General features: G+C 34.0%; 1 protein-coding gene across 18 annotated transcripts in view; it reads left to right on the plus strand.

The window, feature by feature from the left end:
* Positions 1–26347, plus strand: part of CNOT2 (CCR4-NOT transcription complex subunit 2) — a 105601-nt gene that overhangs the window by 16556 nt on the left and 62698 nt on the right. For 13 of the 18 annotated variants that reach the window (XM_078336866.1, XM_078336871.1, XM_078336864.1 and 10 more), the window contains one exon: positions 17336–17478. The exons of 2 other annotated variants lie outside the window; for them this stretch is intronic. Coding sequence is in view for 4 of the 16 variants with exons in the window: in XM_035257004.3 (XP_035112895.1) it covers positions 17431–17478 (48 nt within the window). In the remaining 12 variants the exon portion in view is untranslated. Of the gene's footprint in view, positions 1–1084; positions 1139–17335; positions 17479–26347 lie in introns of those variants that run through there. 3 more of the 18 variants (XM_078336867.1, XM_078336861.1, XM_078336874.1) reach the window with 2 other exon arrangements.

Consider the following 26347-nt stretch of genomic DNA (forward strand, 5'->3'; position numbering starts at 1 on the left):
TTTGGGTTGTTCATTGTTTTTGTATGGAAATGTAATTAATTTTTGCATATTGATTTTGCAACCTTGTTCAACTTGTTTACTTCATTTTTGTAAAACATATCTATTAATAAAATCTTAACAAGTATTAAACTGCTATGTAATCTGTTTTATGTTTTCAAATCTCCGGTTAGCTTACCTTGTATCTAGTTGTTGCATTCATTATTGACATGGAGTATTAAAGTCTCCCAACTACTGTTCTTGATATTTCTCTCTTTAATTGTCAGTTTTTGCTTCATTTTAGTGGCTTCTTTAGGATTTTCTTATATATGAGATCATGTAATCCGCAGTTAGAGATAGTTTCACTTCTTCTTTTCCAATCGATGCATTCTATTCTAATTTTTTTTGCCTAATTTGATGGCTAGAATCTTCAGTACCATGTTGAATAGAAATGGCAATTCTTTTTAGTGGACAAACTTGTATTATCCCTGATCTTGTAAGGAAAGCATTTAGACTTTCACCATTAAGTATAATACCTGTGGGTTTTTTCCTTTCTTTTTTTCCCATGGATTTTTTTTTTATCAGTTTGAGGATGTTTCCTTCTATTTCTAGTTTGTGAGTTCTTTTATTATAAAGGGCTGTTAGATTTTTTTCAGATGCTTTTTTCGGTGCATCTTTTGAGATGATCATGTGGTTGTTTCTTCTAATATGTTGTATTACACTGTTTTGTTTTTAGATGTTGAACAGTTCTAGAATTTCTGGGATAAATCCAACTGGTCATATTGTATAATCCCTATTTTGCTGTATATTGTTTTCTAGTATTTTGTTGGGGATTTTCGTGTCTATTTTCATAAGATATATAAGTTTGTAGTTTTCATTTCTTCAGATTTCTTTGATGATGTTATCTGGATAATAATGGAATTGTAAAATGAGTTAGGAAATGTTCCAGGGTCCAAAACACTTTTGTCTGTTGAAAGAGTTTGTGAAGAATTGATACCAATTTTTCTTATAATTGGTGCGATTCACCAGTGAAGCTGTCTGGGCTTGAGATTTTTTTTTTTAATGGGAAGTTTTTAAATTACTAATACGATCTTTTCACTTGTTATAGGTCTATTCAGATTGTCTGTTTCATCCTAAGTCAACTTGGATACTCGGTGACTTTGTAAGAATTTGTCCCTCTCCTTTAGTTATTTAATTTGTTAGTATTCACCTCTGATTATTCCTTCAATCCTTGCTATGCCTACCCTACAAAATTGGTAATAATGTACTCTGTTTTATTCCTGTTCTTAGTACTTTGCGTTTTCTTTTTCTTTTTTTTTCTTTTCTTTGTCAGTTTAGCTCAAAGTTTGTCAGTCTGTTTATCTTTTTAGATAATAAACTTTAAAAAGTATTTCTCATTTTTCTGTTCTCTAGTTCACTTATATTGGCTCTCATCTTTATTATTTTTACTGTTGGCTTTTGGTTTAGTTTACTTATCTTTTTCTAGATTTCTTTTTGAGTTGAGTCTCTCTCTGTTGCCCTGGCTGGAGTGCAGTGCCACAATCTCAGACACTGTAACCTCCGCCTCCCAAGTTCGAGTGATTCTCCTGCCTCAGCCTCCAGGTGGCTGGGACCACAGGCCTGCACCACCATGCCCAGCTAATTTTTGTATTTTTAGTAGAGATGGGGTTTCACCATATTGGCCAGGGTGGTCTCGAACTCCTGATCTCAGGTGATCCACCCATCTGTTCCTCCCAGCTGGGATTACAGGTGTGAGCCACCTCACCTGGTCCTTTTTCTAGTTTTTTAAGGTGGAAGATTAGGCTGTTGGTTTGAGATCTTTTTTAAAAATGTAGGCATTTACAGCTGTAAATTTCCCTGCAAGCACTGCTTTCAGTATGTCATATACGTTTTGGTATCTTGTATTTTTGAATTTATTTCTCCCAAAGTATTTTCTCCCAAAGTATTTTCCAGTTTGACTTGTGACTTTTTTTCTTTTATCCATTGCTTATTCAGAAGAGTGTTATTTTCTGTGTACTTGTGAACTTAACAGATTTCATTTTGTCATTATTTCTAATTTCATTCCATTGTGATTAGAGAACATACTTTGTATTGTTTCAGTCCTTTTAACTTTATTAAGGCTTGTTTATGACCCAGCATCTTAGAGAATAGATGTCTGTTAGGTTTAGTTTTGTATTTTCAAGTCTCCTGTTGACTGACTTTGTATCTAGTTGTTGCATCCATTATTGAAATGGGGTATTAAAGTCTCCCAACAACTGTTGTTGAATGGGGTGTTTCTTTCTTCAGTTCTCTCAGGTTTTGCTTCATTTATTTTGGGGCTCTCTTGTTAGGTTCATGTGTTTATAATTGATATATTTATCTGATGATTGGCCCATTTATCATAGTACTTTTTTTCTCTTCAATAATTTTTAAAAGTTTATTTTGTCTGATGTTACATTTGCACTTTTAGAATATGCCTTCTATAGTAGATTGTTGGATTTTTTTTGTAGTTTGTCAGCCTCTGCCTTTCAGCTGGATTATTTAATCATTTATATTTAATGTTGTTAATTATGTAGTTGAATATATGTCTGACATTTTGTTTCATTTTCTATGTATTTCATGTCTTTTTTGTTCTTCTAGTCTTTCTTTACTGCTGTCTTTCATATTAGATGACTTTCTTGTAGTATAACATTTTAATTTAATTCTTTTAATGATATTTTCACCATATCATTTCTTCTTCTTTTTTTTTTTTTTTGTGACTGCCCTACTGCTTACTGTACACATCTTACCTTATTAGAAGCTACTTTGGGTTTGTCCTAACTTAATTCCAGCTAGATACAGAAATCTCATTCATAGAGTTCTGTTCCTTTTTTGTTTTTTTGAGACGGAGTCTTGCTCTGTCACCCAGGCTGGAGTGCAGTGGTGTGATCTTGGCTCACTGCAACCTCTGCCTCCCAGCTTCAAGCCATTCTCCTGCCTCAGCCTCTAGAGTAGCTGGGATTACACGTGCCTGCCACCATGCCCGGCTAAGTTTTGTATTTTTTATTTTTAGTAGAGACAGAGTTTCACCATATTGGCTGGGCTGGTCTCGAATTCCTTATTGACAGTTTTTTCTTTTATCATTTTGAATATGTCTTACCACATCTTTCTGGCTACCATTATTTCTGATGAGAAGTTAGTTGTGACAAGGCACTTTTCTCTTGCTGCTTTCAAGAGTCTCTCACTGTCATTGGCATCCAACATTTTGTATTATGATATTTCTGGGAATGTATCCCTTTGCTTTCCTTACTTGGTGTTAATTGAGCTTCTTGGATGTGTATAGACTAGTGTTTTTCTTCAATTTCACAGGTTTTTGGCCATTATTTCCTGAAGTATTTTTCTGTTCCTTTCTCTTTCTCTTTTCTTCATATTCCCCTTACATATATGTTGATTCACTTAATAGTGTCCTACACATTTCTTCCTGATGCTTTGTTCACATTTCCTTATTAATTTTTCTCTGAATTGCATAACCCTATCAGTCTGTCATCAAATTTGCATTGTCCTTGTTCTGGTTCAGATATACTATCGAGTCCCTCTTGTGACTTTTTCAGTTCAGTCATTTTACTTGTCAACTACATAATATCTTTTTTTCTTATCTCTTTTTTAAAGCTAAGACATTGTCATCATACCTTTCTTTGATCATAGTTTCCTTAAATTATTGAACATATTTTTAATAACTGCTTTGAGGTCTTTATTAAGTCTATATAACATGTTGGCTCTTATACAGGCAGTTTCTGTTGACTGCTATTTTACCTGTGTACGAATTACTTCTGTTTATTTGCATGTCATAATTTGCATACAAGAGGCTGGACATTGCAGTGTCTCTGGACACTTCCTCTCCTTGTGGTTATTGTTTGCTTGTTTAATGCCTTGCTGGGCTATTTCAATAAAGTTATATATTTCTTGCAGTGTGCCTCATGTCACACATGAGAGGGTACAGCCTTGAACATGGGCACAGTTATACTGGGATGACAGATTTTAGTAGAGTTGTTTCCAATTTTCTCTTTCACTTATATATAGCTGTTAAAATTTCTGCTTCTGTTGGTGTCACACCCAGATGTGATAGCCTTTGCTAACTGCTGGTGACTGTTGTTTTGTTATTAACAGTTCTCTGGAGCATACATTGCTTTACAGTCAGAGCAAATTGGATTTTGGCCCCTTTGTAGATGTATTTTTTAGGCTAATCTGCAGTGTTTGTTTTGAACCCAGGAGATCTCTTCCCAGTTCTCTTTGGTAGACTAGCTGGCCTGTGTTTAACTTGTTCTTGTCTTAGAGCTACCAGCTTCCTTTTAGGTGCTTACTGCCCAAATCTCCATATTTATTAGGGTATCCTTAGGCTTGAACTTCTCTACACTCTGTTCCAAATAGTCTTCTTTTTGGGAGGCTTTTAGAGTTCTCTGCTCTTAGGTCTACTGTTTCTCTGCAGCAGAATCTCTTAGCCACCACTGGGCAGGGTGGTAGCCTCTAGTCTTTTTGGCTTGCCTATCCCTGTGTGTAACCTCTGTCTTAGGAGTGAGATGGGTTGAAGGCAAATGGGGCCCCAGTATTCTAGGCCTAAGTATTCTATTCATGTTTAGGGTAGAGCCTCTGCCTGTCTTTTGAGGCTGGTGGCAGAAAGTGAGGGAGTTGGGTATAAGAAATTCTGTTGGCCTGTCTGTCCTGGAGGGATCCTCTAACCCTTGACTGGAAGCTAGGCAGGGACAGAGAGCCCTGTCTTCTTGACTCCATTTGCCAGGAGTAGAAATTTCATTTATGCTTAGCTGGCAGAGAGAAGAAAGGGCCAGTGTTGTTCAGGTACTCTAGATTCTTGCTGTTTTTATTGAGATTTAGTAGATTATTTAAAATAAAATAGCTTTTCATTTGCTATATTCCCTTGGAACACTCCCAGAGCACTGAGTTTTTTTTGTTTTGTTTTGTTTTGTTTTTTTCTTTTCAAGTAATTTTCTCCAATTATGAATTGAATTTTGGCAATTGAGTCAGTCTTATTTTCTCTGGATAAACCATACTTGCTCAGAGATTTTTGGTTATTTTATTGAATTTGATTTGCTAATATTTTGTTGAGAATTTTTGCCTTTATGTTTATGAGGAATATTGGTCTTTAATTTTTTGCTTGTCTTGTTTTAGTTTTGGTATCAGTAACGCCTCAAAAATGACTTAAGTATTTTGTGTCCTGTTTTCTGGAAAACATTATGTCAATTTGGTATTATTTCTTCTTTAAATATTTTGGTAGAGGTCCCTAGTAAAACTACCTGACCTGGAGAGTTTTTCTTTCTTTCTTTCTTTTCAACTGTTAATTCATTTTTTTTATGTAAGTATAAGACTTTTCAGGTTTTTTGGGTTCTGAGTGAGTTTTAAGTTTGAAGTTTTTGAGGAATAGGTGCCTTTCATCTAAGTTGCTGAATTAATTTTTATAGAGTTGTTCTGGCGTTGTTATCCTTTTAATACCTATGGGTTTTGTATTTTCTCTATTATTCCTGATATTGGTGGTTTCTGACTTTTTTCTTTGCTAGTCTGCCTTAGAGGTGCATCAGTCTTGATGATTTTCCTTTTAAAAATTAGATTTTCTGTTTGCTTTAGTTTTTTTCAGTTTCCATTTTTCTCTCTCATTTTTATTACTATGTTTACTTTTGGTTTGTTTTGTGCCCTTTTTAAAGGTGTTTGAGGTGTAAGCTTAGATGATTGACTTGAGATCTTTTCAAAGATAAGCACTTGAGTACTTATAAATTTCCCCTTGAGTACTAATTTAGCTATATCCTACAAATTAAATGTTTTATTTTATTTTCAATCTGTTCAAAATATTTCTAAATTGCGCTTTTAATACATTGATGACCATGGATTACTTAGATATGCACAGTTTAATTTTTATGTATTTAGAGATATTTTCCAGTTTCTCATGTCAATTTTTAGTGTAACTCTCTTATAGTCAGAGAACATCATTTGTATGAATTCAGTTCTTTTAAGAAGATGCAGCTAGTTTGATGAATGTTTCATTTTCCCCTTTTAGGAATTTGTGATCTACTGATGTTGTATTCTGTAAGTGTCAGTTAGATCCAGTTGGTTAATGATGGTGTTCTGTTTTTCTGTGTCCTTTCTGACTTTTGTTTACTTGCTTTATAATTACTGAAAGGAGTATTGAAATTTCCAAATGTAATGCTGGAATGGTCGATTCCTCCTTTTAGCTGATCAGTTTTTGGTATTTTTAACTTGAAACTCTGTTGTAAGTTCATGCACATTTAAGGGGTGTTATTTCTTCTTGGTAAATTGCCCTTTTAATCATTATTTAATATATATTTTTAACCCTGGTAATTTTTTTTTTATTGCTCTGAAGTGTACTTATTCTGATATTAAGGTAGTCACTCCAGCTTCTGTTTGTTTACTTTTTGCATGGTATATCTTTTTTCACCTGTTTACTTGTTACTCTGTTTAAAGTATGTTTCCTGTAGACAGCATATGGTCTTTTTTAAAAAAAAGACATTTTGACAGTCTCATTCTTTGGGACTATCTACATCTAATGTAATTTTTGATTTATGTGAATTTAGGTGAACTTTTTGCTTTTTCGTTCATGTGATTGATTCTTCTTTCCTACCATCTTTTGTATTATCTGACTACTTTTAATATTGCATTTTATTTATTGAGTTTTTTAGTATATTTCTTTGTGTAGTTTTTTAGAGATTAGGGATTACAATGCACGTTCCTAATTTTTCAGAATTTATTATGTTAGTTTCCTAAGGCTCCTATATTAAATTGCCACAAAGTCTGTGGCTTAAAATACTAGAAATGTATTCTCTCATGGTCCTGGAGGTTGGAAGCCCCAAATCTGAACCTGTATCATCAGGGCCATGAACCCTTTGAAGAGTGTAGGGAAGAATCCTTCCTTCTAGTTTTGGTGGTTCCCAGCAACCTTTATGTTCCTTGGCTTATACCTGCATCACTCCAGTCTCTGTCTGTTTTCACATGATTTTCTTTCTCTTCACACTGCTTTTCTGTGTTTCTATATGTAAACCATTCCTTTCTTTTCTGAAGACACAAGTCATTGGATTTAGGGCCTTCGTAAATCCAGTATAACTTCCTGTTAATTTGGTGAGATTGGCAGTGACTCTGTTGCCAAATAAGGTGAAATTCAGAGGTCCTGGGGGTTAAGTCTTTTTTGACTACACAACTCACTCCACTGCGCTTGTATCACTTCAAGTGGAATGTGGAAACCTTTTCAGCCTGTAGTTCCCTTTACTCATCCACTTTTATGTTGTAGTTGTCATATGTATTACATTTATATACTTCAGATACTCTTCACACAGTGACATCACTTGCTTTAAACTATCATGGATATTTTAAAGGATTTAAGAGGAAAAGAATAGTCTATCACAGGGATTGCAAACTATGGCTGCAGGCCAAGTCTAGCCTGACATCTGCTTTTTGTAAATAAAGTTTTATTGGAATACAGCCACAGTTGTTATATATTGTTTCTGGCTGCTTTTGCACTATAACACAGAATTGATTCTTTACAGTGGAGACTGTTAGATTCATGAAACTTGAAACATATTCTATCTGGCCCTTTACAAAGTATTTATTATCTTTACAAAAAAGTTTGCCAATTCCAGGTCTATTTTAAAAATGCTTTAACATCTCACCCATCATTTTCTTTTTCAAACTAGCTCTTTTTCCTGTATAATTTATGTCTTACCCTAATAACTTTTTGGCATGTATTTTCAGTGTCTTTGCCCTGTCTTGCTTTCTTATAGCCAAATTACATCAAAGTTGATTTAGCCTTGGGTTGTGAATCAGAAATTCTGGATTCTGTTTTCTCTCTGTCACTAATTAGCTGTATGTGTGAGACCTTGAACAAGGTTATGACTACCAGACCACAATGTATCTCTGAAACAGGGTGTTTCAACTGAATTAATTTTGCTCTGAGGCATTTTTTTTTTTTTTGACACTTTACAGTACTGTGCTAAGTTAATGTCTGCAAGCAACCTTGTTTGTGCTGTGATATTCTCATCCAGAGGTTGTTAATATTTTTTGTTCCATGAACCTTTTTGGCTCTGATGAAGAATGTGGACCCCTTCTCAATAATGTTTTACATATGCAAAATTAAACACATATGCTTATGAGGGCATTAGTAATATTGGAGTACAGTTATAAAATATTGACCAAACAAATTCAGTGACAGACATATCAACACGAAGTTTAGTGGTGTATGGTATTAATAACTTTTAGACTTGTAATGAGTATAAATGATAATTTGAGATTTGAAGCAACTAAAGTGATATGAAAATATCTGTGGCTTCTAGTGGTAACAAAAATCATCACAGGTGCCTCTAGTACCTCTATGGCTTGTTACCTACATTTTAAATTGAGGAAATACTAAATTTCATTTAGAGGTTTGTAAAATAAAGATCTAACTGATTTACCCCAGCCAAGTTCACGCACCCTTTGCATTCAGTCAAAAGACTGAAGATTATGGAACCTGGTTAAGAATTCTGTCTTTTCCAGCCCAGGAGACATTTAGCTTAGTGCCAACTATATGTTAGGTTAACGTAAGTTATGTGTAATACATATGAAATACATTCCTTAGTGAAAAAGTATTGCTAATAAAGGTTTGAATATTATTCCATTTGTGACCTTGTGTTAATTGTAATTAGTGCTTTATATATCCGTTCAGAACAATTGGCAAACACAGGTATTTACTGCATGGCATATAGTAGGGCTCAGTATTTTTGGAAGGAAGTTAGAAGTGTCTCTGATTATTAATATCAATGATTTTTGACCATTTTATTATTTAATACTAATTTCAAAATCTGGTAAATTTCTTTATGAGGTAATTTGTTTAGTTACTTAGTATTTCTTAACAAGGAATATTGTATCCCCTATAAATGACAAGCTGCTATAGTTATCCTTAGTATAACACATGATAAGGTGACACTTCATGTTTAGATAAATAAAGCAAACAATTTTCTGCACTGCCTGAAAATTTTGAATTGCATAGTTTTTCAAATACTCTCAATTCAGTAGCAGTGAAGCAACACATACTGAGGTAAAAGTTCATTATACTAATAGTATGGTGACACTGTCTTAGAGTAGACTCATATGCTGCCTTCTTTGAGTCTAGGTTTACTCTAATTTTAATGCCTTTCCTAGAAATGTAAGTCTTAAGTTTTTATAGGGCTTTTTAGCTGCCTTCCTCCTCCTCATATCCATGTGTTACATAAAGATGATGTATACTAAAATATGTTTGTAACCGATATTCTTTTTTTTTTTTGAGACGGAGTTTCGCTCTTGTTACCCAGGCTGGAGTGCAATGGCGCGATCTTGGCTCACCACAACCTCCGCCTCCTGGGTTCAGGCAATTCTCCTGCCTCAGCCTCCTGAGTAGCTGGGATTACAGGCAAGCGTCACTATGCCCAGCTAATTTTTTGTATTTTTAGTAGAGATGGGGTTTCACCATGTTGACCAGGATGGTCTCGATCTCTTGACCTCGTGATCCACCTGCCTCGGCCTCCCAAAGTGCTGGATTACAGGCATGAGCCACTGCGCCCTGCTGTAACCGATATTCTTAAACCTACATTTAACTGACCTGCTCTTTTAAACAAACCATTATTTTAGATTCTTATAGTCCTGAGTATTCTGAGCCTAGTAAACTACTTGGTTTACCCTTGTACCCTTTTCTCCACCAGGTTAGTTATATGCCTAACAAGAATCCGTTTTTATGCCAGTGTTAACGTAATTTTTACTTTAAATTTAATCTAAGCGAATAAAATAGGAGCATAGAAAAACAGAACTGTTGTTTTAAGGAGCACAGTAAATGCTTTGGAAGGACATTATATAAAGTTCTTTACAGATTGCTAAAGGATTAAGTGTGGATAAGCCCAGTTTAGGAAGCTTTTGGTTCAAGTGACTAAACAGTATGGAAAACTATTTTCTCACTTATCTGGAGGAATGGAAGCTTTTGTATGGTTGGTTAATGCAGTGGTTTAATAATTAATACCAGGGTCAGATTCTTTCTATTTGTTCTGCTATTGTGAGTGTCAGCTTGTCCACAGTCTAACTTTCTTTATGGTTACAAGATGGATATAGTCCTCTAGTTGTGCTATTCTGATAAAACAACACCTATTGGGGAAAGAGGGGCTGTTTTTTTTTTTTTTTTTGAGACAGAGTTTCGCTCTTGTTACCCAGGCTGGAGTGCAATGGTGCGATCTCGGCTCACTGCAACCTCCACCTCCTGGGTTCAGGCAATTCTCCTGCCTCAGCCTCCTGAGTAGCTGGGATTACAGGCACGCGCCACCATGCCCAGTTAATTTTTTGTATATTTAGTAGAGACGGGGTTTCACCATGTTGACCAGGATGGTCTTGATCTCTTGACCTCATGATCCACCCGCCTCGGCCTCCCAAAGTGCTGGGATTACAGGCTTGAGCCACCGCACCTGGCCAAGAGGGGCTGTTTTTTTCTCCTTTCCTAAAATCCTGCCATTATAAGGTTTTTCCCTTATGTCTCACTAGCCAGGATTGGTTCAAATGCCCTTTCATAAATCAGTCTTCTTTTTTTTTTTTTTGAGACAGGATCTCTGTCGCCCAGGTTGGAGTGTAGTGGCACCATCTTGGCCCACTGCAGTCTCTGCCTCTGGGTTCAAGCGATTCTCCTGCCTGAGCAGCTGGGATTACAGGTGCCCCCTACCCCACCATGCCTGGCTAATTTTTATATTTTTAATAGAGACAGGGTCTTGCCATGTTGGCCAGGCTGGTCTTGAATTCCTGGCGTCAGGTCATCCACCTGCCTTGGCCTCCCAGAGTGCTGGGATTACAGGCAGGGGCCACTTTGCCCAACCAGCATTTACCCTTGAACCATGTGGGAAAGTTTGAATATTTGGACAACTGTGGTGGTCACAGATAGAAGAGCTTTTAGAGGGTCAACCAGGAGTGTTTGCTGTGGTGAGACAGCTGTTTAAAAACTGGAAAATATTTGTAAAATTTCAGAGAGATTTTGCTATTTAATTGTCTTTAAGGTCTTGTTCAACTTTAAACAACAGAAAGTGGACATATGATGCATTATAGATGTGCATTATATAAAAAAAGATCATGTGAAAAGTTAATTACTACTCCTGCACTCAAAAAACTTGTCCTACATCAAACTATCAAAGGGAAATAAATGTACATTTATGTTTTAAAAGTATTTGATTTGGCAGGAACCAACTTTTAAAATTAACCTTTTGGTTGCTAGTTTTTTTGAGCTAGACAAGATGCTTCTGCTGCAGTCCTTGTAAGGAAAATGATGTTTTCATAAAATTAAAGTTAGTGAAGGATTTGATATTTTTTTGTGGTTCATTTATTCAGTAAAATCTATCTGTTATTTGCTTATAGCCATTACTGGAAAAAAAAATCTGTTATGTGTCACTTATTGTAGGTAATTGTGATAACAGTGATAAGCTTAATAGACAAGATTCTTCTGCTTATGGAACTCAGACAGAAAACAAATGAGATCAAAATTCAGACAGTTGGGTGTTATTGAAGGTCTTTCTGAAAAGAGATCATCAAGCAAACATGTTAATGTCAAGAACCAGTTTGGCATTTGGAGATTTGGGGTAAGATCATTGAAAAGGTGTAGCAAATGTAAAGGCCCTAAATTGAGAACTGACTGGATGTGTTTGAAAAACACGAAAAAAGGCAATATGGCTAGTACTTACTGAGATACCTTTTCTTACCTATCATAAATAATCACTATATTGCTTATACTCTTAGTTCCCTTGCTTCTCTCATGCTTCTTAATATTCATGAGTTTTGGTTAACTCTACTTCTACCTATGCTGTTTCTGTACTTGTGTGTGACTGGAGAACACCAACCTCCCATGGGTCCTTAGTGCTAGTTGGCAATTTTACCTACTGTCATTCCTCTAATCCCTTCACTCTCCCTTTCTTAGAAGACCTTTTCCTCCCTCCTCAGACCTCTAACAGTTCCTCTCATATTCTTAATGCTCACCTGACAACCTCATTTCTTATTTTACTAAGAAAACAGAAGCAACTGAATGAGAACTTCCATAGCTTGTATTACTATGGCCTGCCTAAATCTATTCCTATTTACTGCCTTACTTTTTTCTGTTCCTATTGATGATATATCTTTGTGCCTCTCTAAGGCCACTTTTTCTTATTAATGCCATCCACATCTGCTCAAAGTCATCACTCCAGTAATTTCTCTCTCTCTATCTTGTATCAGCAGCATTTCCCTCTGTGCATAATTTTTCCTGTCATTAAAAACAAACAAAAAAACTTTTCTCAATGCTATATTTTTTTCAGCTATTCCCATTTTTCACTTTTATGGCGAAACATCTTGAAAATGATGTCTGTTCTTTGTCTCCAGTTTCTCTTTTCCTGTTCTCATGAATCCAGTTTAGTTAATGCATTTATTTCTACTGTTTCACCAAAACTATTCTTTTAAAGATTACCAGATAGGTGATCTCCATGCTGCTAAATCCAAAGATTATTTCTCATTTTTTTTAAATCAACAGCATTTTGAAACAGTTTATTACGTTTTTCTTTGAACCACTTAATTCCAGTTAACTTTGAGGATGTCTACCATACTGTCTGGTTTTCATCTCCCTCACTGGCTGCTTTTTCTCTAAACCATGAACTAGACTATGCAGATATATTATTTTTATTTATAATATGAGGAAATTAAGTCTCACAGAAGCTAAGCAACTTGTGTAAATATATGTACATTTCAGGCAGCAAAAAGACTAGAAAGAGCCCCTATTGTCTGTATTTCAGACCCCAATTTTATTTACGCTCAAATCAAATGAGCTTTTAATTTTCAAACCTGTGGTTCAGAAATTTTTGAACTTTTGTTGTTTAAGTTCAGCAGGATTCCCCTTATGGTACTCACTTCATTTGAGACTTTTAAGCCTCAGTAGAAGAAAATGTCTATGTCTCGAGATGGTGGGCATTTTAGATAGACCTGATTTTATAGTAAATTCTATATGTCAGATGCCTAGAATCCTCCTTGGAGTATGGATAAGAAAACTATACAGTTGTGTTAAAAGTAATACCATTATAGAAAATGGAAGACACATACAACATTGTTATAAAACGTTAAATTATGACATACAGAGAGCAAATTTATTTCAATAGAATATTGTTAAGTTGTATTTGTTTTTCTTTGTACATATAGGCAACTTTTCATTTTACATGTTAATTACAGATTTGTGAAACCTATATTACTAAAATACTCAGAGAAATTGTTTTTAATATGGCAATTTTCCCAGACCAAGTATGATATTCTTGAGTTTTATTTTTATTTCACTGAAATTCTTGAGTTTTATTTAATTTTATTTCATCTTCTCATCAACTCAGAATTTTTAAAACATCCATGTGATAAAACAAAAAGTTCTTAAGGGCAAGGAAATATTTTTGTGATTGCAGTCTACCTATTAAGAAAACATTGCTTGATACAGTTCTAGAGTTTGAGGAATCCTGATTTTAAAGATAATAGCTAAGTGCATATACTGCACATGTTATTGAGCTCCAGTGAAATTGGTCACATCTTATAGTTTGTCCTAATTAATAGCCACCCTAGAATATAATGTCTTTCGTTTAAAAAAAAAAAAAAACAAAGCCTGTTCAGCTGGTTCAGCTGTCTTAACCTGACCAAATTCATGTTTTAACTTTGAGTCTAGTAATGACTGCCAGATTACAGATATTTTAGATACTATTTTCACCCTCCAAAATATTTAGGCATTGTTTATATACTGTTGAGTATTGAAGTGCAATGAGGGGAAAACTCATGGGAAAAGTTTGTTAAAAAGTTTAAATAAAGGAAAAGTTAATCTGCATGCATTTTTAAAGATTCATCTAAGTCATTTTATTTTACAGCTTAGGAAACTAAGGCCAGAGAGAAAGAATTGATCTATTTTTTGTCTTTGTAATTTTGTATTTTCCATAATGTCATATTAATGGAATTGTTCAGCGTGTGGCCTTTGGGGTCTGGTTTCTTTCCTATAGCAAAAATGCACTTAAGATTCATCCATCTTGCATGAATTAACAGCTTGTTCCTTTTTGTTGTTGATACTATTCTGTTGTGTAGTTAATCTATTTGTCCATTCACGTCCTAAAGGGCATCACATCTTCACTGGAATGAAGTACGTCTTCATACATGTACTGGTTTTGGTGTGAACCTGTTTTCAATCCATACTGGTAAATACTTAGAGGCGTAGTTGCTGAGTTGTATGGTAAGCTTGTATTTACCTTTATAAGAAACTGCCTAACCTTCTTCTAATATGGCTATACTTAACCTTCATTTTTGAAAGATATTTTAGCTGGGCTTAGAATTCTTTGTTGATAGTTTTCTTTTTCTTTTCTATACTTTAAATATATGGAATCACTCTCCTGATTTGCATTGTTTCTGATGAGAAGTCTGATGTCATTCCTACCTTTATTCCTCTGTATTTTTCCCCCTGCTTTAAGATTCTTGTTTATTGCCGTTTTGCAGTAATTTTACTCTGAAATGTTAATGATCATGTGGTTTTGTTGTTACTCTCTTTCGAAGTTGTTGAATTTGGATCTGTGAGTTTATAGTTTTCATCCAATAAAAAAATTAGTTCCAGTTTCTCCTCCTTGTGCTTCAGCCTCAAAACTCTACAGGCAGTGAGCTAGCTGGGTGCACTATATTTGTTCATTTTTCTTGCTGATCTCTGTCCTGAGATGATTGTTGTCTGATGTCTGGAAATCTTTGTTTCATATATTTTATGTAATTTTCTGGTTATTTAAGGTAGAAGGATAAACATAGCCTCTTTTTTCATCATGAAAGGCATCCTTGCCTTATAGAAAATTTCCGTGTAGTTTTGCAAATATTTGTCTTTTCTGAATTCTTGAATATTGTCAGACTTAGTGGGAAAACAGTGTATAAACCTTAATAAATTTTGGCACCTAGAGTGCATGCTGTCTCTCATGCTTGTTCCTTTTCACATAGTGTGTCTCTCTTTGACTTACTGTACATCTTTTCATTTCCAATATGAAGGTTATCAACAATTTATCGCTGAATATTTTTATTTAATATAATACAATGAACATAGTGGTGACAGTTGTTAACTTTTCATGTTTATTTGGAAGAAAATATAGTGCCTTAAGTCATTTTTCTCTTTTGTTAATTAAAAGGAGATAATGATTCTTAGTTCAGTATAGAATATTAGCTCCCATATTGATTAGAGTATATAGTGGCTATGGATTGAAACTCCAGGCCATGAAATATTTCCAGTTATCCCCAGAAGGACAAACAAAGCAAATAATAAACAGATTTTGCCTCTATATGAAAATCCATAATTCTTTAAAGTGAACTTTTATCTGGTAAATTTTTACAGATTAAATATGAATGTGTATTGTTATGGTTTACTTAGCATATAAAATTTAGTCCTTATTATCTTTTGTGTATAATTAGGTTGTGTTAAAGATGTATACAGCATTAGGGTGTTGAAAATTACCTTACGTGATTATAGATTTCTAACATTCTTTTGCTGAAATTAATATAATCAGAAGGTAATTCGTAAACCCTAAATATTATTTAAGAAGGAAAACATTTTATTCTGTAAGTACTGAAATGAAATTTTGCGTTATTATCTGCTAAATTCAGAGTCACTATGTATGTATTAATGTAATAAGGCAAGTAGTACTTTAAAATTTAATATTATACAACACTAATATTGAAACAGGGTTAATATTTAGGGGATGCATAATAAAATAATCTTGCTCTCTTTTTGTGATAACCGTGAAAATTTGATTTGGAGCCAAATGCACATCATTTAACTATTCCTGAATATCCAGTTCACTTGGTAGCTTTTCCTTATGAATAACCTCATTGCTTGCTAAATGATAAAGATTACATTTATAGTAGTAAATATGCTTTAAAAACTTTATTCCTGTGTTATTTTTGAAAAAGAAATTCTTAATTCCAAAGGTACTTACAAATTTGGTAATGAATAATTACATGTTTGTCACAGAGCCTGACATCTTGAAGTATTTCAGCTAAATGTACACTGTAAGGTAATCACACAAGTAAAAATACAACTCCTGCTACCTTTGTGTTCAATCATAAAAGAGGAGCCAGAAGATAATTTTTTGTCACGTAGGTTCTTTTTAAAACTTAAATTTAGTAATATTAATTTTGAACGATTTGTTTTTTTAAAAGAAAAACATGTTCTGGTGTAAAAAGATTGCTTTTTAGAGGTGCTCCATATATATGTGTAAGTGTGTTTGTTGGTTTTAATAATACTGATTCACTCTCCTTATAAATTATAGATTAGATATTATCTCCTCACAAAATGTTTGTTGACATTAAATAATTGCTCTGAATTTGAATATAATCTTTAGTGGCTGGCAAGATTATTAGTTCAGTCGGTATACATACTACTTCCTGGGGGCAGTGTTTAACAAAATTTAGGTAAGAGATACCTGTATTGAAAATGTATACTTACAAAAACGTATACTTACAAATTCTTTGTAGACCCACTTTTGAATATTTGAACTCTCATTTTCATATTCTTTTTAAAGATAGCATTTCTTGTGACTGTCACCTCAGCTTCAGTGGTTTTTTTTGGTGGGGAGGTGGGAGGTGGTACCTTGGGTGCATAGCAACTAGTCATTTTGGACTTATTTACCTCTCTGCAGTTTAAGAAATAAGCCCCGTTATTTTTTCCCCACTGTAAAAAATGGAATTTCCTATTGGAGTATGCATGAACTTGGAGGACTGAGAGACAAAATCATCAATGAAGTTAACATTTTTTGCTCTTCTTTTTAGAGTAAAGTTTAATCGAATATTGAGTTAGGTTTGCATCTCTTAATCATGTTAAGAATATATGTTGCATTTCTACTTTGTTGCATGGGAATAAACCTACACAGAATGAATCAGAAGCTGTGTGAATAACTTATATTTCTGGTATCACCATATAAGCATTTGGAGGGGAAGGATTTGTAGTTAAATGATTGAATCTGAATTTTATATTTTTGAGATAACTGCAGAAGATTCATGTAAAAGAAAAAATATGTCAGTTGTGGAAAGGATAAACTTTTTTGTCCACTTCACTTTTATTCACTGTAAATTTCTCCCTTGTATGTGATGTCTGGCAGACAGTCTTAATTGAAGAAAGTAGAAGTGGGAAGGAAGAATTTTTCCTATTTAATAATTTCTCTTGCAAATAAAGTATATCTGCCAGTCTAGCCCAGGAAAATGGTTGAGAGGAAGACTGGTTAGAGTATAGAACAATTAATTTTTGTTTTTTGTTTTCTGTTTATCATATTGAATATTTTTGCTGCTGTTGATATATTTGCATGTTAGTAATTTTGATGGCTTTTGGATAATTCCACTCTAGAGGGAGAACTGGTGGGCGGTCCTTCCTGTGACACGACCCTTGAGTGACAGTTCTATTTGATTGCCTCCGGTACTGTGAGGAAAGGACACGACTCTATGGTGAGGACTGATGGACATACATTATCTGAGAAAAGAAACTACCAGGTAAGACCAGTCTTTTTTTTTTTCTTTTTTTCTCTATTAGTCTCATAGCTACATTGAAACTGTTTAAATGTGTTACATGTAATTGGAAACAGCAAATTGGATACACCTCAATTTGAAAATTTGGGCTTATAATTTTAAATTATGTACATTTTCAAATGATAGTTGAAATAGTTGGGAACACTTTTCAAAATAAAGCATATTCATAATACATATTACTTTAGTGTTGTATCAGGTTTTCTGAGATATTTGTCAAAACTTAGATTATATGATAAACAATTTATGATTTCATGGCGGGATTCAGAGCTGGTAAAATCAAAAGCATTGATTGCATTTATGTGTATTATTCCTGGAAGACTAAACCTGAAACCCTTGTGCTGTGTTTTGGATAACAAAGTATATATACAGAAATGTAGACAAGATTGAATAGAGTGTAGAAGAAATAGAAATGAGAAACCTAGGGTGCTCAGAGACCCAAATTGTACTGAATTTGTTAATAGTTTGCTGTCCTTAAAATGCTGGATTCTTGTTTTCTCATTAAATAGGGTGGTTAATAATATCCATTCCTTAATCATTGTTTAGGAATGCTGAAAGAATAGTTGAAATACAACAGTTCTATTTCTGAGCTTTAAAAGGAAGGTGAATTTTAAAGATTGTGCTATTAAACAGTGACTTAAAGAAAACAAACATATTTGAATTTTAACTTTTTAAAGGAAATATTTTCTGTTCATTTGGTAGTGATCTGTTAATCACATTTATTTAGTGATCCAGAATACAGAATACTTTAAAGCTTGAGTAGAAATAAACTTTTAGGCTTCTTGCATAGATACATGTCCAAACTCCCAACCTCCCACACTCCCTTTTGCTCATCAGTTAATTCCCTCTAGGTTGCAAAGGCAACCGGTGTGATAGTAGCAGCTTTGGTTAACTGTTTATCTGCTAACCATTTGTTTTAGCCCCGTAATCTTTTCTTCCCTCATATTGGAAAAGTGTGCAGTGGAGCAAATTGTAAATTAAGTCTTTTTGGGGTATAGTACAACAGAGAGCCTTTGATTATAAGATCTGGGTTCTGGTGTAGGCACTGTTCCTAATTAAAAATAATGTCATATTTAACCTTTCTAGAATTTCTCCTAACTTGGTATCTAAAATTTCTTGCCAAATCTTTATGATTTTAATAAGCCAGAAAAAAACTGAGGCTATGCTGAATCAGTTTTCTCTGTAACCTTTCTTCTGAGCTGTCCTCATAGACTTGACCAGCATAGCCTGCTAATTATTTGTACTCAAGAACTCAGGTACAAATAATTAGCAGGCTATGTTGGTTAGTAGCTCCTACTTCCCAACCACTTCTAATTACCTTGACTTTTATAAGATTGTAATTGGTCACACTTCTTGGACTTCTGCCAATAATTTGGTGATTCTGAATTATGTGGCTTTTCAGTGCTCATAATCCAATTTGCAACGTGTGAATGTAGAATTTTTATGTGATTACACACCATAGTTAATTTGTTTCATGGAACCATATTAATATAGAATTCCAAAATTTATGCTTTAGAAAGAAAGCAGAATTATGTTTTGTACATGAAGAGATTTGCTTATTCTTGCTCATTCTACACTCAAAGTATCCATTGTTCCAGTCACATTATTACAAATAATCCAGGTTTTTGAATATACCTAGAAAACACGTTTTTGGTTAGGGTTTTGCTGCCTCAAAATATTTTCCCTTTTCTCTCTTCATTTATTGATACATAATTGTACATATTTATGGGGTATATGTGGTATTTTGTTACATGTATAGAATGTGTATATAAGAATGTATGGGAAATTCAAAGGAATGTTCATCACTAAAGTACCATTTGTATTTGTACTGGGTAGTACTAAGAGTTTTTATATTCTTACTATAGTCAACATCATACCAAACAGATAATTCTCTTTCTACACATGCACTTCTCAGAGCAGGATTTGAAAATAAAATAATTTTACAATCTAGCTTTAAACAGCTGTTTCCAAGGATACTTCAATATGCATTTAGCATCACTAAGTAAAAACAAAAGAGAAAAGGGACAGAGAGTGATAAATTCTAATTTTCCATAGCAGAGTAGGGTGACTGTAGTTAACAAGGTATTGTATATTTCAAAATAGCTAGAAGAGAGGACTTAAATGTTCTGAATTGATGAAAATTATTTTGGATTTTTAAAAATTCTATTTGGGAGGAAATTTATTTTTCATGGATAAAGTAGAATTTCTTTGTGTCTATGCTTATAACCATTCTCGTTTATTCTTGAAGGCTTTTACTTTTGGGGGGCACTTAATGTTTTATATTTATTCGAACATCCTGTTAATAGGCTAATATTCCAGAGTTTAACAAGAATTTTTGTAACATTTTTCCAGGTCTCATCTCCTTACAGACCTGATTAAAGCCTTATGAACTTAGTTTAGGAAGGTACCTCCCCTCAGCTCAGTGCTAAGGATAGTGACTTCTAAATAGGCATGGTTTGAAGTATTGATTTTTATGGTGGTATCTACTTTGTGTGTTTTCTTTCTTAAGATAAATTTAAGTCCAGTGAGGTATTTGAAATTTGAATACAGTAGTTGAAGTTTATTTGCAGAGATAGACGGGCATATTATTTCAGATTAAAAAAATTTATATGGCTCATGATTCATTTTTGGATTGTCAAGCTTTTTTCAAGGAAATGCAACTTCAGATTTTGTAAGCATTTTCTTATCTTCCTCTAATTTAGGCTGACTTACCCTATCTATGAATATGCACAAATGTAAACCTCTTTATTACCAATTTAATCAGTGGCTTTCCCTTTTTTATGTAATATATTCAAGCTTCTAAATATTACATGTAGTCTTTTCACATTCTGGCCTCCTTACATACATTTACCTTTTCAGTATCTCTCCTGTTACCCTTTGTAGTAGATTTTCCCATTTAGTAATACAAAACTGCTTTTAATCTCCCTACCATGCACTTTTACACCTGGAGGGTTTACTTATTTTGGTTATTTTTATGTAATGCCTCATCTGTCTTCGTGTGATTTAAGTATCCGTTTTTCCAGATACCGGAGCCTTATGGTGGGCTCAATGTTCCTTTCCCTTTGTTTCATAGCCTTTCTATTTCTAGTTTAGTGTTTACCTTAATACATTGTAGTTGTGTTTATTCCTCCTTGTCTTCCTGTAGACTTGTGTTGTCCAGTGCCATAGGCACTAGTCACAATTAGCTATTTAAATTTAAACTCATTTAAATTAAATAAAAATTCATTGGTCACATTAGCCACATTTCAAATGCTCAGTGGCTACAGGCTGTTAATGGCTACTATACCAAACAGTGCAAATACAGAACATTTCCAACATTGCAAAAAATCGTATTAGATAGTGCTGCTGTATCTAAAAAGCTTCTTGAAAACTGGGACTGTATCTATTTATTTTGGTACTGCCAATACCTAGCGTGTTGCCTGGTATGTAGATAGGTGTTCAATGCATGCTGTTCCAATAAAATTAAACAAAAGAGTGAAAGAAGGGAAAGGAAGAAATGGAAAGTGTACTGGGTAACATACCAGTGTAAGTGGTATGAGAAAATAGAGGTATTTGCAAGATTTTTAGATGTTACTTTGAATGGAACTTTTCAGTATGAGGTTTTTGGTCACATCATATGCTAGCTAATTCAGCTCATTATCTACAAACTGGATGTAATGCACCCTAGTCCATATTTTCCTGAAGAATGACTCATAATCTAAATCATTGTATTTTTGTGGAATATAGTATGTCAGAGAACTTTAACAGTGATTGTATTGCCATTTCCTTCCCCAACATTAACTATTTTACTTCCTTTTTATTAACTTTAAAAATCACAAATGCTCATTACAAAAACATTGAAGAAAAATACGGAATATAAAATACAATGTGAAAGTTTGCCTTGACAGCTTTACTCTTAACAGATTGTTGTGTACCTTTTCAGATCTTTCCTCGTGACTATATAGTGTAGATGTGATTCATTGTCTTTGTTTTTAACAAATGTGGATTTTTCTGTGTTGTTACTTAATGGAGTTGTTTCTGCTTCCCATTCTTTCCTCTGCCCCAGAAGTAATCACTAGTTTTAATTTTGTGTTTCATTTTTTATATTTTTATAATTTTATTACATATATGTGTTTCAATATATTGAGATACATCTTTTTTATGTATGTGTGGCAAGTTTTTGGAAAGTGGTGCCCCTTATTTTATTTTGAGTAGGAAGAATCACAGTGAATTTCCACCCATTCAAGACCCTAAACAATTTCCTAGAATTAGCTAAAGCACTCAACACCTACTTTACAGTTCACCAAGGATTTCTGCATAATACAAAGTATTTAAAATACAAGCTACTTAATATAAACAGAAACGAATCAGTAAGTATATTTCTGTTTAGTATATACTATATGCAGATCATAATTTTTCTTTTATACTGCAATAAAATTGTAAGTAAGCATTTAAGTGTATGTAAGTAGCACATTGTTTAACATTTTTATCTCTCTGAAGTCAGGATGCATCTTAAAGCTGATGATGATGACTTAGTCATAGTTGTGACAAGCAGTACCAGGATCAGTACCAGAGCATCTTAGAATCTATGATATGTGGTATGTTAAAGATATATAATGAATATAAAAAACAGTAAAGTAAAATAATAGCTGAGTGTAGTGATAATGCACCTGTAGTCCTAGCTACTGGAGAGGCTGAGGTGGGAGATGGCTTGAGCCCCAGAGTTTGAGGAAGCAGTTAGCTGTCATCACACCACTGCACTCTAGACTGTGTGGCAGAGCGAGACCCTGTCAGTCAGTTGGCCGATTGATGTATTGACAGATCTATAGAATTTTATTAAATTAATACTTAACAATTGAAGATTTGTCAAATCTGGTGCCCAGAGAAGAAAAATAGAGTTTTCAATTATTGCTGCTTGGTTTTGGGTGAAGATGAATAAGAGTGATCTAATGAAAGAATGAGTTTAAAAAAAAAGCCTGAATCTGATGAATTCGTTCAATTTTCTCTTCTTCGCTCTTAAAAGTCTTGAAACCAGATGGCTGTGACATGTTATCACTAGCCAGAGATAAAGTAAAGGGGTAGAAAATACTCACATGAACTACTTTTTATGTGCCCTTCACTTGCATTTATACAGCTGCTTAAGATGAAATTGCTCTTACAATTTCATTTTTGATTGTGAAAGTTCTTTTCATATCATGACCTTGTGATCAGCAACTGAAATCATTTTGACTACATCATCTAATTTTTCTTTTTTTTGAGACAGGGTCTGTCACCCAGGCTGGAGTGCAGTGGCACCATCTCCACTCACTGCATCCTCTGCCACCAGATTCAAGCAATTTTTGTGCCTCAGTCTCCCAAGTAGTTAGAACTACCTACGCACACCACCACATCCAGCTGATTTTTGTATTTTTTGGTAGAGACAGGGTTTCACCATTTTGGCCACATCATTCTTGAACTTCTGACCTCAGGTGATCTGCCTACCTTAACCTCCCCAAAGTGTTGGGATTATAGGCATGAGCCACTGGGCCTGGCCTAATCTAAATTTTTTCAAATAAAATTTGACCTTTTGTTTTTGGCATTCGTGGCTTCTTTGTCCTCTTTCTCAGGCTAACCAGTCAAATCAAGTTTAATGAATTCACAAGTTCCTCATTGGTTGACTCATTGCTATGTGTGATGCTAAGTGTTAACCTTTCTTTGAATTCATTATACATTCTGATACTTCTTTTATTAACATCCGAAATGGTCAAATAAGGTGACATTTGTTTTCCAAAAAGATAAGTTTCACCAAGACACTGGTTTATAGCACCCTTAGTGAATTGGTAATTTTTTCATAGTGCCGTTGGGCCAAAAGAAACTCTGCTAAGTAAGTAATTAGGTCCAAATCATTCACATGATTATCCGATGGATAGTGCTGTATTTCCTAAGAAGATATAAAATATCTAGTGGCATCCCTGTGTGTTCTCTCTGATGTTCCTTTTGGCAACTTATGCCCTAGGCTTTACATATGAAATACGAAGTGTTCTCTTTCAGAAAAATACTTTGTGTTTAAAAGGTTTGTCTTATGACTATGAAATGTGTACTCATTAAATCAGAAAATAAAACATTAATGCAGATATTTCTGTGAATCAGAGAAAATACAGAAGCAAGCAAAGTTATCTTTTAACATATAACCTTAGGTCTTGCTTAGAGTCTAGGATAATAGCACTGATGGTGACAGGTTAGTTTTTGTTTTGTTTTTTTTTTTGTAATCTTTCTGAATTTCCATATAAAAATAGAATCAGCTAGACAGCAAAACTAAAACTTGTGAAAACATTTATAAGAAAACTTGTTGACAGAGTGTCCCCATGAACCCAAAAATATAAGCAGGTGAGAACTAAGAAAAAGACTTAACAGTTACCAGTTTTTATGCATATAAAAGAGACACATTGTGATGTCTGATGGACCCAATAGAAGTACCCAGAGTAGACAACAGATATTCACTGGTAAGTACAATTACCAGTTTGAAATTGGGATAGATTTTTGTCTACTTCATAAGGTGAATGTAAGGGATCCAGGGTAAGGCTAAAGTGATTGGAGCAGCTTAGCTCTGTGACCTCCTGAGAGTGACCCACCAGTGTGTCCTTCTAGGATTCCACTAAGGAGAGGGATTAAAATTGAGCACGAAGGGGACAACAGAAACATGGGAGAGGGGAACAGAACCAGGAAATCTCAGTAAATGAGCTATCGTATTTTCAAACACTACCTGAAAAGAACAGAAGAGAGGCTGGGCATGATGGCTCACCCTGTAATCCCAGCACTTTGGGAGGCTGAGGTGGGCGGATCACGAGGTCAAGAGATGAGACCGTCCTGGCCAACATGGTGAAACCCCGTCTCTACTAAAAATACAACAATTAGCCGGGCGTGGTGGCATGCGCCTGTGGTCCCAGCTACTCAGGAGGCTGAGGCAGAAGAATTGCTTGAACCCAGGAGGTGGAGGTTGCAGTGAGCCGAGATTGCGTCTGGTGACAGAGCAAGACTCCATCTCAAAAAAAAAAAAAAAAAAAGAAGAAGAATAGAGCTTTATGAAGTTAGAGAAATTTATCTGAACAAAGCAGTATTCTAAAAATTCGGGAAGATTAAATTCATAAGAGTTCTTCTAGAAATACGTTTGGGAGTCTTTATACCAATTTTGAGCCCCATCAGCAGTCCTTATCTTCATCTGACATTTGATAATTTCATAATAAAAATTTTTGCCATCTATTGATGTTGTGTTTGAGATATATTTATTCTTCATAGCCTTTTAAAAAAGATTTTTTGTTTCATCTTCCATATTTAATCTACCTGAAATTGGTTTTTGTACATTGTGTTAGGAGTACACTCCTTTTCCCTGCACCTAAATTATCATATTTGCATTGTGCACAAATTTGTTCTACCCTTCTTAACTAAAAGTTTCTTTATATGCATGGGTTCTTTATGCCTCTGTTACTTAGATGTCTTTATGCCTGTACCAATACCATGTTTTCTTAAATACTAAAGCTTTGTGTTAAATCTTCATGTTTGTCTGTCAGCCTTTTTCTTCATAAGAGTCTTGGCCTTTTGCTCTATGACAAATTTGGAATGTTCATGAAAATGCTTTCCTCCAACAACAAAAAAGTATTGAGTTTTTAAGTGGAACTGCATTGACTTTTTCTTTGGAGAAGAATTGATAAGTTTATGATATTCTTCCTGAATTTATATATTGAGTTCTTATGTATTTTCTCTCAAAGATTTCTTATTTTTTTTCATAAGGGACTTCAGTCTGATTTATGACTAAGTACTTTTGTTGCTTCTCTTAGTTGTAAATTTAAAAAAATATCTTTAGTTTTAGGTGTCATTGAAATATAGTTGACTTTTAAAATAGATTTTTGTATCTATCAAAGTTGCTAAACTCTTTAATTTTTATAATTTATCTGTAGGCTTTTGGGGGGTTCATATAAGTAAACACATCATTCGGAAATGACAGTTTTGAAATTGTCACCAGTTTTGAAGTTGTTGTCATTAAATAATGTTTGATACAGGATTTTTAAAATAGTTAGATATACTTTATCAGGGTAAAGAAACTGTTCGTAATGCTACCTTATATATTTTTTCCTCTGTAGCATCTTTTTTCTTCTTAAGGTTGTTTACTGTGTTTCTTTTCCCCTTATTTGGTCAGACCTACTAGTGATTTGTCAGTTTTAGTAGGAGTCCGATTTTAGCCTTTTTAATTTATTGCTAAAATTTAATTTTGTTTTTTTATTCATTAGTGCTCTTTAATGCCTTTTTTCACTTCTTAGGGTTTGTTACACTCTTCTTTAATCTTATGTTTTTCATTTTCCAGGTAATTAACTTACCAGATTTTTCTAGTTATCTTTTTGTTGCTGATTTCTCATGTAATTCTGTTTTGGTTCAAGAATGTGGCCCATATATACAATTGCTTGTTTATGTGTTTGAACAAAATGTGTATTAACCAAATTGGCAGGTGTATTGCTTTCTCTCCATTAGATTGTTTGTTAATCTTACTGTGTATATTTTATGTATTCATATAATCATTTATCCCTTTGTTTAGATCTAGATTCCAATGTATCTTATTTTTTTAATTATTTTATTCGTTTTTGTGTTTAGCATGTGATAAATCAACAATTGGAAATTGCCACAGATTATACAATGTTTTTGTTTCTACTGGTTCTCATTTAGTGTGCCTTGTTTCCTTGTGTGTGTGTTAAGCTATCATTTCATGTTTCTTAGAACTCTGGGAATTCTTTGAGGACTAAGTAGAAGGGGACATTTCTCCCAAGGTGATTTTCACTTGCTTTTGCTAAGCGCCTAAGGTACTATTAATCCAGAATCAATAACAAAA

Source organism: Callithrix jacchus, chromosome 9 (assembly GCF_049354715.1).
Source record: "Callithrix jacchus isolate 240 chromosome 9, calJac240_pri, whole genome shotgun sequence".
Taxonomy (NCBI): domain Eukaryota; kingdom Metazoa; phylum Chordata; class Mammalia; order Primates; family Cebidae; genus Callithrix; species Callithrix jacchus.